At 36.6% G+C, this 12,454-nt stretch overlaps 1 protein-coding gene across 3 annotated transcripts in view; it reads left to right on the top strand.

Moving 5' to 3' along the window:
• The window catches only part of GPR155 (G protein-coupled receptor 155), a 37,953-nt gene extending 27,854 nt beyond the window's left edge, over positions 1 to 10,099 (top strand). For 2 of the 3 annotated variants that reach the window (XM_063429744.1, XM_063429745.1), the window contains exons 9-16: positions 776 to 866; positions 2,159 to 2,363; positions 3,447 to 3,542; positions 4,974 to 5,107; positions 5,250 to 5,345; positions 6,174 to 6,238; positions 8,250 to 8,390; positions 9,564 to 10,099. In XM_063429744.1, the coding sequence (XP_063285814.1) occupies positions 776 to 866; positions 2,159 to 2,363; positions 3,447 to 3,542; positions 4,974 to 5,107; positions 5,250 to 5,345; positions 6,174 to 6,238; positions 8,250 to 8,390; positions 9,564 to 9,786 (1,051 nt within the window). In that variant the 3' untranslated portion in view covers positions 9,787 to 10,099. Of the gene's footprint in view, positions 1 to 775; positions 867 to 2,158; positions 2,364 to 3,446; positions 3,543 to 4,973; positions 5,108 to 5,249; positions 5,346 to 6,173; positions 6,239 to 8,249; positions 8,391 to 9,510 lie in introns of all 3 variants that reach the window. The other variant, XM_063429746.1, reaches the window with a different exon arrangement.
• The last annotated feature ends 2,355 nt before the right edge of the window (positions 10,100 to 12,454 follow it).

Below are 12,454 nucleotides of genomic sequence, written 5' to 3'. Positions count from 1 at the left end.
AAAATATATGTGTGCTAGCTGCAGCCAGTTTTGAAAGAGTTGTCAATGCAAACTATTGAAAAAGTAATTGACAGTTCAGAAGACCACAAGATAATCATTGTGATCCAATACTTCTAAAGTGGTCTAGCAACTTAAAGGAACACTATAGTCACCTAAATTACTTTAGCTAAATAAAGCAGTTTTAGTGTATAGATCATTCCCCTGCAATTTCACTGCTCAATTCACTGTCATTTAGGAGTTAAATCACTTTGTTTCTGTTTATGCAGCCCTAGCCACACCTCCCCTGGCTATGACTGACAGAGCCTGCATGAAAGAAAAACTGGTTTCACTTTCAAACAGATGTAATTTACCTTAAATAATTGTATCTCAATCTCTAAATTGAACTTTAATCACATACAGGAGGCTCTTGCAGGGTCCAGCAAGGTATTTACATAGCAGGGGATAAGAAAATCTTAATTAAACAGAACTTGCAATAAGGAAAGCCTAAATAGGGCTCTCTTTACAGGAAGTGTTTATGGAAGGCTGTGCAAGTCACATGCAGGGAGGTGTGACTAGGGTTCATAAACAAAGGGATTTAACTCCTAAATGGCAGAGGATTGAGCAGTGAGGCTGCAGGGGCATGTTCTATACACCAAAACTGCTTCATTAAGCTAAAGTTGTTCAGGTGACTATAGTGTCCCTTTAAAACAGTGGTTCAATGTAATCCCGTCCTATAAATCACCGTCATGGGACATTTTCACATTTACATTTGATATATATTTTTTTTTTATTTCAGCATTCCTGTCTTAATTGTTTGCATTATTGTAAGCGTTGGAGAACGAGATGTCGACTGCACTGACTCTGCTTTCTTTTATGGAAAGTTTCAGGTAAGTCTGCAAGACCCTGTGGAAGTAAGGGTGGGATTAATGACAAAATTCCACGCCACACTTACAAAATCTTGATTTATTTGCATGGCATTTTTTTTTTCAATATTTTTTTTTCAATATTTGATAATCTTAGTACTATTGTAGAGCCTTCTTTTTGGATAATCTGGACAAAAATAATGTCACAATAGATCAGTTGCATTTTCTACATAATGAAAAGTTGAAAAACTAATCATACTGGTGCTCTGCTAATTAATAAATAATAAATGAGCAGCCTTGTTTTTAGTGAATTGGTGCAGCTCTGGGGTAAAATTATTGCTTTATACTCATCAGTCACACTTTCCTGTAGGAAAAACAGCTGATTTTCATTTTCACAATTTTTAATTGTGGCTCCATTCTTATGTCCCATCATGTGATATCATGTGAAATGAACTCTATTTCTATTTATTTATTTTTTAATTAAATAATTTAATTTAAAAAAACATACTCCAATTATAAATGATTTTTGACCTTTATGGACCCATTATCATTGCAATGAACACTCCAGTCTTGGAGGTCTAAAGCAGCTGTACAATCAACAAATCAAGAATTGAGGGATGCCAGGTGTGTATTTAGGGAACAGGGTAGTGTCGTGCTCCCCACTTCAGGGTCATGTTTGTTTGTTTGTTTGTTTTCTTGCTGGAGGATAAGCGAGATATGTATAAATTAAAGCTATGTTCTAGCTGATTGTGAACTTGTCATTCTTGCTTTGTGGATGACTGGTAACAATTTAAGACACTGCATTTATATTGATGATATGTACGAAGCTGATGTGGACTCATCAGTGGTGGCCTTGCAGTCTTACTGAGAATAATAGTGCACAATGCCTGGAGGTGCCCTTTCTCTGTAGGGAGATATTGAAGTTCTCTGAACTGTATTATTTTGCCATACTTGTTCCTGGCACTGAACGGATATTGTTTTTTTTTTTTTCTTTGAATATACTGCAGTGTTTTTTTAAATTATCTAAACATGACCTATTAACTGTACTGCTCATGTTTAATGTAACCCAGGTGTTCTGACTCTATGGCCCCAAATGATCTTCTCTGTGTTGTTTCTATTGGTTCCTCATTGGCCTAAAAAATCTCAAATCTTACTCCTCAATCTCCTGGTAGCGTTTTGAAAATCCTTAACTGAGGAATAGTCACTCAGCCAATTTTATGATTGAATGTCTAACAAAGTAAATATTATATACATTGTTTATTTATTCAGTGATGCGTATAAACACATAGATATATTTTCTTTTGATCTTTCACTAGATTATCTGCACTGCGGTGGTCCTTTCCTGCAGTATACTACTATCTAGTATATCACTTCTGTTCATGAGTCGAATTGGGCAGGATAGCAATTACCAGGCACTTAACCAGTCATCTCAAAGCAGTATCAACCGGACTCCTGACACTAGTGAAATCAAGCCAGACAGTCCTGTGCTGGCAAGCACTCCCACAGTTTCTGCTGAAAGAGGTAATTGGTTTAACCGTGCACACAGACCTGATTATGAGAGATCCTGTATGCGAAGTCAGTCATTTAGCTCTATATTACAAATGTTCCTAAACACTGAGCAGTGGGCTAAGGTAGATACGATTTTGCAGAGGCAGCAGAACATTTTTTGCAGAGGCAGCTGACAGTGATCACATGTATTACTGTGTGCATGTGTACTTTGCATTGGTTGCCAAACTGTGTTCACAGAATTCCTGGAAAGAGCACTCAAAGAACAAAGATCACTACAGCTTACTGTAATAGTTACGGTGCTATGAAACTAGAGGTGCAAAAAAAATGTATCTGTTTTTGGGTGTGAAGAGAACCCTTATTCTAAGTGTCTGTTGTTTACATAGCTTCGGTTGAGTGGCCTAGCGCTATATCTGCATTTAATTTCTGCTAGAGAACATGCACAGCCTTCATACTCATGTCATGCAGTTAGGAGCTCCGAGAACTAGGGCGTAGGAGATTCTGACAATCAGAATGGCTGTAGGCACTTTTGGCTCACAAAATCGCCGCAGGCCCTTTCAGCAGTGCATACATACTAATTAATTTGGCAGCACTGCAAGAGATTTCTTCATTCTGTGTTGTTGAAAGTGTGTATGGCAAGTAAGAGCAGTTCTGTATCCCAGTTCACTAAATTTGTCATTACATTGCATGTGACTTAATTTATTTAATATTCTGGTTGACAAAGAAACTTTTTTAAAAATAAAAGGCTGAAACAAAATATCAGGAGAGGCAGATGTAATCGTTTTTGTGGCAATCTGAATAAAACTCAGTCCTCGGAAGGTTACTGAGTTTTCCTTTGTGCAGGAATCAGACAAATGACAATTTAAAACAAGCCTATTTCAAAGCTTTCTGTTATCTATTTATTTATTTATTTATTTTCCCCACCAAATAATTGTGTACTGCAGGTCTGTTGCCACATAGTCCAAAATAGCAGATTCTGAAAATAAAAAATGTCTGTGCCTGAAGTTTTCACCAGTATATTAAATTCCCCAGTTATGGGGAATGACCATCATGTTGGTGAATGTGTTGTAAAAATGCCCGAATACTCTCTGTATGCAGGATTCTGTGCATGTGGTCAGCAAAATGGAGATTTATGTCATCCCATGGAGACTGCAAATGTGCTGAATATCAATGAGCCTCCAAGCATTGAAGAAGGTATGCTTTGTTAAATGTCATGATGCATGTTGTGCAGATTGCCAGGTTTCTTTTTATTTCAATGAGAATAATTTTACTTATTAGTCTGTCCATTTGAATTCTAGTTATTTGTACTTTAGATCAGGAGAATATTCGCCACTAGTTTAATCACCATAAATTGGGGGAAGGGGGAAAACTGTTAATAAATAAAACAGTTTGCTTTAAAATGTGCAGCCTAATCTTTCCTTTATTAGTGGGATTCTCTACTTGCCTTTTGTTTGTTTTTTGTGTACACACATACAATTAAGCCTCCAAAATAATAATAATAATAATAATAATAATGCAGAGGAATGCTAAGGAGAACTAGAAAAGTTACATAATACATTTTAAGTTTCATTGTGCTACTGGAAAGGCCTAATTTCATTTTCCCATACCACTAGGTTAGAGGAATCTAGATTCTGTTTGCTCCATTGACCTGTTTTGCATCAAACAGTTGTTGGGTGTTTTTTTTTTTTGTTTGTTTGTTTTCTAAGCATATTTAATTTAACAGAAAATCAGGACTTGTGTACTTCATCTAACAACTCTTATTGAGTATTTTTAACTTCATATAATGATGCTGGTTTCCATCTAAATCTGGGTGCTCTCCACCGGCATTTGTTAAATACGTACTCTGGCACTGATTCAAAGCTGATTAGATAATAATTTACCTAACTTCGATGCGGAATACTACCCATAGAGAGGAGAGAGCTTCCTGCAGGTCAGAGCTTACCATTCACACAAGATGCTTATGTCCTCTTCATATCACATCATGAGAATATAGGGGAACTATTTAATAACGGCGTACCCAGATCATACCAGACACAAGCACAAAATACCATTACACCAATCTCCAAATCTTCATTAAACCGAAAAGCGCGTACAATCAGAATGCAGTCAGGTCAAATATGTTAATGTAAAACAGTTTGTCACATAGGTAATACTCTATATATGTGGTCCCACTTGTGGTATCATCTGACCACCTTTTAAAATGATGCTTCTGGCCTTCTCTACCCATGGATGTAATCTGTAATTCTTTAACTCCTCTCTCTGTCTTCCCTGTTATTTCTTCATGTGACTTCATCTGTTGTCCCATTTATCTTTCTTGGGTCTTTCCCCATTTTACCGTGATAGTCCCTGTTTACATTATCCTACTCGTCTCTCTTGTGACATGCTTGGTCCTCCTCTGGCCGCACCTGCCCCCATTAACAATAGACTTCAGGTGTCGCGAGCATACAGCGTTCAAACACAGTTTGAGCAATGTGCATACTTTAAATGTGGGATGTAAGAGCTGTAATAGCAGCAGGTGGGAAGCGAACAGAGCAAATAATTCATTTCCTTCATTTTACGTCTGGTATTTATTATCCATTTAAATTACTTTAGAATCAGAAAGCAATAATTTGTTTTCCTTTTTAGCTCATGAATGTCTAAGTCACTGCAATTCTCAGGGATGTATTCTATCCCAAGAAGAGCAGCAGTTGCACAGTGTGGATCCACAGACGAGCAGACATGTTTTGCTTTGCTTACTTCTTGTTGTGGGCCTATTTGCGGTAAATATATTCTGGAAATAATATATTCATTATTTGCATGTTGTTCTTGTTTTGTTCTTTTACCTAGCTATGCCATATTATAATTTTAGATTGTAAATATAAATGACTATTTATATATGTATTTCATAATTTCTGTTTTTAGAATGTGTCCAGCTGCTTCTGGTGGCTTTTTAACTTGGAACCAGGAAGACTGTATGTTGAACTTCAGTTCTTCTGTGCGGTGTTTAACTTTGGCCAGGTGAGTAGACGTTGCATTAAACATTGACCTGGTGATACAGTGTTCATCTCCTTTACTCACACTGAAGGAACTCTGCACTTTTAGAACAGCATAAATAAATAACATATCCAATATACTCACATAGACTCCAATCGACAGATTTTCTAGTAGTTGGTGGCTGATTTTGCATGCAGTACAGTCACAAATAGTATTTTATTTATTCCCGTACCTAAAATGCAGTTCGAGGTTGAACTGATGCTCCCGTCATATTTCTAATTTAAGTGCGTAGTAATCCAGAAATTGGATGGCGATTGTAAAACTCTTCCTGTTTTCTGTCATTCCTATCTACTCCTCTGTTACTAGTCTTGTGTAAGTCACATATAGGGAGGTGTGACTAGAGTACATAAAGTAATTTAACTCCCACATGGCAGTGAAATGAGCAGTGACACTGCAGGGGCATGATCTATACACTAAAACTGCTTCATTAAGCTAAAGTTGTTTTGATGAATATAGTGTCCCTTTAATAGTATTGAAAGGAAATAAAATAATGTGATCTAGAATTCACTAGCTCCACAACCGAATGCCAAGAAAAACACAACCTTAATTATGAAAATGAAAAGGGATTTGTCATGTCAACAATATTTGCAGTATATATGTAGACCATAGAAAACCATCTACATATTGTTCTACAATAAAATGTATACTTTAAGAAAACAAAAATGCTTAAAGGAACTGTATAGGTAAACAAATGCATATCCTCCGCATTCAGACACTAGAACTAACAAATATCTTTCTATCATGTATAATCTTTAAAATAATCTCTTCCCATTGTGTGCTTTTTCTATACAGGGTTTCCTTTCTTTTGCCATTTTTGGATTGGACAAACATTTGATTATTCTCCCATGCAAGAAGAGGTATTTGCATTGTTTTTATTTTATTGGTTTTAGTGGGTTAGCATGACATGGTCTGTAGAATTATTTAACATAAAGCATCATCACCCACCAACATAGAAACATAGTGTGACGGCAGATAAGAACCATTCAGCCCATCTAGTCTGACCAATTTTCTAAATACTTTTAATTAGTCCCTGGCCTTATCTTAAGTCTAGGATAGCCTTATGCCTATCCCACGCATGCTTAAACTCCCTCACTGTGTTAACCTCTACCACTTCAGCTGGAAGGCTATTCCATGCGTCCACTTCCTTCTCTGTAAAGTAGTACTTCCTGATATTATTTTTAAACCTTTGCTCTCGAATACTAATTAAATGCAGCTTGTTAGATTTTATTCGGCATTTCAGTATGCAGAGCTAGAAAATGTAATCTCTGTTTTAAATGAAGCCTTATGCATCATTACCTATGCAGTTTACATAAAATTGAGGTGTTTGAGGAGTTTGTTAGTCCTGGTCTCAGAATAGCTTATAAGGTCAATGATTTGCAAATATTGCAAATTGAAGACTGCCCTCTCTGACACGGATGGCAGAGAAGGAAGTTTTGTCCACCTTGTGAGTGCCACACAATTCCTACTTCTTCTCGGCTGCACTTGTATTCAGTAGGCTGCTTGAGAGACTCACAACTGTGAACAGGGCTAAGAATAGGCTGATGGCATTTACAGTATGCTGCTTTCAACTTATTGAGCAGTTCCATTTATCTGTTGCTGTGGTTCATGGATTATTTAATCTAAAGCATTTACATGCATTTTAATATTTACATAGTAAATACAGTTGGGAGTAAAAAGTTATACAATCATCACAATGAAATTTTATATGATGTTATGATTTTGTATTTATTTTACAGACCAGCCCAGACCAGCATCTTGCTACCTTTTCCCAAAAAATCATTAAACTAAACTAAGAATGCCAAGTTCAGACAGCCCTGCTATAGATTATTTTGCCCAAAGGGCAATGTACTTTATAACTTCTAGGTCCCAGTTTCTCAACCCATGGTAAGCGTACCCAAGGGGTTATGCGCACCAAACGTTGGGGATATGCCAGCTCTGCATGTAATTGTGTGAGCCAGTTTCCTCTGTTTAAGTGTGTGTGTCTGTTTTAATGTCCTCTTATTTTGTGACTTTTATACTTTAGAGTAATAGTTCTTGTACTCCTCCTTACATACACTATATTCACTTGATGTCATATTTATTTGAAACCTTTTCTTAACTACTTTTCAGCAGGTTTGTTCACCAGTATGGGATTAACTTTTAAGATACACTAGTCACCAAAACGATTTTAACATGATGAAGAAGTTTTGGTGTATAGAACATGCCACTGCAGTCTCACTGCTCAATTATCTGCCATTTAGGAGTTAAATTACTTTTGTCTATGCAGCTCTAGTCACACCTCCCTGCATGTGACTTACACAGCCTTCCTAAATACTTCCTGTAAGCGTTATGTAATGTTTAAACTTCCTTTTTAAAATTATTTTTAATTTAGAATTTATCTCTTCCTCTGTTAATAGTTTGTTAGACCTTGCAGGAGCCTCCTGTATGTAATCAAAGTATAATTTACAGAGCAGGGGGGGAATAAAAACTTTTAAAGTAACATCTGATAGAAAATAAAAAACGTTTTTTTCATGCAGGCTGTGTCAGTCACCACCAGGGGAGGTGTGGCTAGGGCTGAATAAGTAGAAGCAATAGTGATTTAACTCCTAAATGGAGCAATGCGTCTTCAGAGGCATGCTCTATACACAAAAAACGCTTCATGAAGCTAAAGTTGTTTTGGTGACTGCAGTGTTCCTTTAAATATCATCAGTGTCAATACTTTTAATTTGGAATTAAAATCAATCAAAATTACGTTCTTGACGCAGGGGTACTTTACCATAAAAGGTTGAGAAACCCTGTTCTAAGTAACTCTGGTTAAAAATGTTTCTTGGATTTTACATATTCCTTTTCTTGGTTCTCCTTTTTTTTTTTTTTTTACATTTTTTGTAGATTAGAGTTCCTGTGGAGTAGTCGGGAATCGAACGTGAATACTGTAGAAACCACTTTACCTGAAGAAATCCGTATGACGTGCCATCAGTTTGTACATTATCACAAAGATTTGTGTGTCAGGAACATTGTGAAAGAGAGAAGGTAATGTATACTGAAAGAAGCTAAGCTCCTATCCGGCTATTCTGTTCCTATGTGACTTTTCATTTTCCAATAAAGTACCTGCACACATTGATACAAGTAGCTTCAGTTACAGAAACAAAAAAAAAAGATAAAAAATAAACAAAAACATAAAGAAATTCAGTGAGTTAAAAAATAGACATATGAATTGATTTAATGCTACTAAAATATGGTGTACTTCAAACCACCTTTAAGCAGAAACTATGAGATAAAATGTGCTCCCTATTGTTTTCAATGCGTTATATAGATAGTGCATCAAAGAAAACTTTAAAAGGTATATTTATTACTTAATTTTAATGCACTATCATTGCTTTTACTGTAAACCTGTGCCTAGCTGGTGTTTAAGAAATAAGTAGTTTGTCTCCACGACCAGTTCTACGCATCACATAGCTCTGTATAGTGATAGCAGTCGTACCCTGGCTTCTATCTGATTGCACAAAGCACAATCCACTCTTTACCAAACTGACTACTGCACCAATCAGCAAAGCCATGGACTGCAACTCCTTTTCCCTCAGTTGTAGTTGATTTTCTGCCCCTCTCAGAGATGAAAGTGCATCACCTTTGCAATTATGCATAGTTGTGAAAGTGTCTAGAGTGTTTTTTTAAAACCAGGGTCATTAGGATTAATTCCTACTTCATGTTAAAAGAACACTCCTTTGGAGAAAAAGGTAACACTTTAGCAAGTAATAGTGCTTGTGTGTGTTTGGAGTGTACCTTTAATCATTGTACTCATATCACTGCTTACCAATAATTTTAATGAAGAAATGTATTTATATATTCTTCCCATTTTTCAGTTTTACCCCAACAACTCAAAGACACCTGATGGACAGTCTTGATTCCCCCATGGATAACAGTGTGTCTAATTCCAGAATACTGTCATTTCATAAAATTTTCAGATGCAATTTATAGTTTAAATAGCGTTAATGGAGATTTAAAAAAAAAAAAAAATTAATAGTTTTTCCCATTTTTTTTTTTTTATCGCTCCTCCAAGTCTATAAAACGTATTCTGCTTTAGCTTTCTGATCTCCAACTGTCTTTCCTGTTTATCTTTCTATTCTTCTTTTACCTGCTGACCAATACGCAGCGCTGGTGCAAGAGATACACAACATGTGGGTGAATCATTCCTTTGATACGCAGGTGTGGCGCACGGATGTCCCCAGGAGTCTTCTGGGGCTCTGATCTGGTGACCTGGCTTGTGCAGGTGGGACTTGCTCCTGATCGAGGAGAGGCTGTGAAGTATGGAGAGAGACTACTAAAAGGAGGGGTCATCCAGCACATCACAGATGAATATGAATTTAGGGATGAAAACCTTTACTACCGCATGGTGAAGAAGAGACGGGTTCCAGCACGGTCTAACTGATAGAGACCAGGATTTGTCTATGACTGCTTCAGTACTTAAGCTATGGATTTACTTGAGCGCATGTTGAACAAATCTAGGTGTACATTGCAGCTCATATATATTTTGGTATCTGTCTATGCAAAACCATACACGTTGTGTTCTAAAATAAGCTTAATTGCAACAGAGATAGTTTACATTGACTTTTTTTTTTGTCTTCTAAACCTACATGGTACAAGTGTCAAAATTGCATTTAATTTTACTTAGTTCTCTAAAGTGTTAATGACTTGGTCAACCTCTCGACATAAGCCATATAAGCATGTCCTGAATTTAAAAGGATACATTTGTGTGAAGTGGTGGTCATTGTAGTTGTGTACTTTAAACTGCACCCAACATCTTTGGTTCTTCATTAGAGAGGATTATATTGGGCTGCTTGGCCTTGTTACTGGTGACGGTTACATTTCAAAGATCACTACACGGACTTTTGCTGTACAATGAGGGGTTTTAAAGAAGAGTTTTGGAGAGGGGTGTTATGTGCTACTTCATACTGACTGCCAATGTGATTTTTTTTTTTTTTTTTTTTTTGTGTATTGCCTGTTTTAGTTGTTTTGTAATGTACTACTGGCACTTTAACATTGTCTTTTACTAATGATAATTTACAGTTTGTGGTACCTCTGCACTGGGGAATGAGTAAGGTTCATAGAAACCCCAAAACAGCAAAACTCCTTGTTTTAACAATATATTTAATAGCATATTGAAAAATGTTCCCCCATTAGTCAATTTCGTTCATACATTACAGGCATACAAGACTGTTCATTAAAATCTCTTCTTCCTAACTGCATTTTGTAATTATATTTGTATTCCCCAAGTTTGTGAGGCAGTATTAATACATTTTAATAATTATGCTATATTAAACAGGCCTTTCAGGGTTTAATTGTAGCAGCATTTAACGTATTTTATAGATAATGCATAAAAAATACTCCCCTATGCCTGATCTCCCAATCACTGCCAGGGGAGGTGAATTCCTAATGCAGAGTTTTGGGATGTCGTGTGCTTCCATAAAAAAAGTTGTCACTAAACAATGTCTCCAATTAATTTATTAGTAATGAGCATATGACTGTGTTCCCTGTAACAAATCAAAACTAATGGAGGCGAATACCCTTATATTTTTACAAGCATGGGAAACATTATTGGAATATTTATCCATAGACTGGTCCAATAATTTGAGGTTGGTTTTACAAACAATCTGCAATTTATTATCCCTAGAGAATTATTTCGAAACAATTTGATAGTGTGGTGGGGGGGGGGGGGCGCTAACCCCTTTTTTAATATGGCGATTGAGGAAATTGGTGTAATTGCACCATTATGTAAAATATAAAGCTTAACTTTTAATACTATACTTTAAAATGAAATAAAAGCATAGATGTCTGTATTGGCATTTGAAAACTATCTACAAAGAGATTAAATAAATGTTGTAGTTTCAACTAGATTATGAGGAAACCTTTTAGTGTGCAGATTCTATTTGACTCACTTCTACTACATATAAAGGAAGAAGAAAACTATTTATGTTGCAATCTCAGGGGAAAGACATGGGGATGGACTCATTTATAGTTACTGAATAACTAACTTGGAAAGTATTGAGTGAGAAATCTCTCACTTTCCCACTACATGGCAATGTTGTACAGTGAGCTGAATAAACATTTAGTCATGCTATTAACTCAAATCTTTCTGAAAGCTATTTCCCCATTAAAATAAAGTATATTGCTTTGAATATTTAATTGTTTTGTAACAATCGTTAATCTCTCCCTCTATACCACTCATTATTATCTGAAATATAAGCGTATGCTTCTTATAACCTTAACTACACTGATCAGCCACAACAATAAAACCACTGACCGGGGAAGCGAATAACCTTCATTATATTGTTACAATGGCAACTGTCAAGGGGGGGGATATGTTGGGCAGTAAGTGAACAGTCAGTTCTTGAATTTCATTTTTTGGAAGCAGAAAAAAAAATGGGCAAATGAAAAGATCTGAGTGACTTTGACAAGGCCAAAGTTTAGCCAGTGATGGCTAGATGATTGGGTCTCCAAAACTGCAAGTCTTGTGGGGTGTTCACGGTATGTAGTGGTTAGTACCTACCAAAAGTGGTGCAAGGTTGGACAACCGGTGAACCGGCATCAGGGTCACAGGTGCCCAAAGCTCATTGATGCACTTTAAGATCGATGGCTAGCCTATCTAGTCCAATCACACAGAAGAGCCACTGCAGCTCAAATTGCTGGAAATCTTAATGCTGGGCATGATAGAAGGGTGTCCGAACACACAGTGTATCACAGTTTTTTCTGTTTATGGGGGCTGCGTAGCCGCAGACCAGTCAGAATGTCCTTGATGACCTGTTAACCACTGAAAGCTCATTCATTATGGACGTGAATGTCAAAACTGGACCATGGAACAATGGGAGAAGGTTGTCTTGTCTGATTAATTATAATCATCATACTTTAGATTATGTGGATAGCCAGGTGTGTATTGGGAAAAGATGGCAGCAGAATGCACTATGGGAAGAAACCAGGCTGGCGGAGGCAATGTTCTACTGGGAAACCTTGCGTCCTGGCACTTATATGGATGTTACTTTGACACATACCACCTACCTAGATTGTTGCAGACCACATATACCCTTTTCATGGTAATGGTG

Source organism: Pelobates fuscus, chromosome 8 (assembly GCF_036172605.1).
Source record: "Pelobates fuscus isolate aPelFus1 chromosome 8, aPelFus1.pri, whole genome shotgun sequence".
Lineage (NCBI taxonomy): Eukaryota > Metazoa > Chordata > Amphibia > Anura > Pelobatidae > Pelobates > Pelobates fuscus.
The sequence above is the reverse complement of the archived record's forward strand: the minus strand, read 5'-3'. Positions and strand labels throughout refer to the sequence as shown.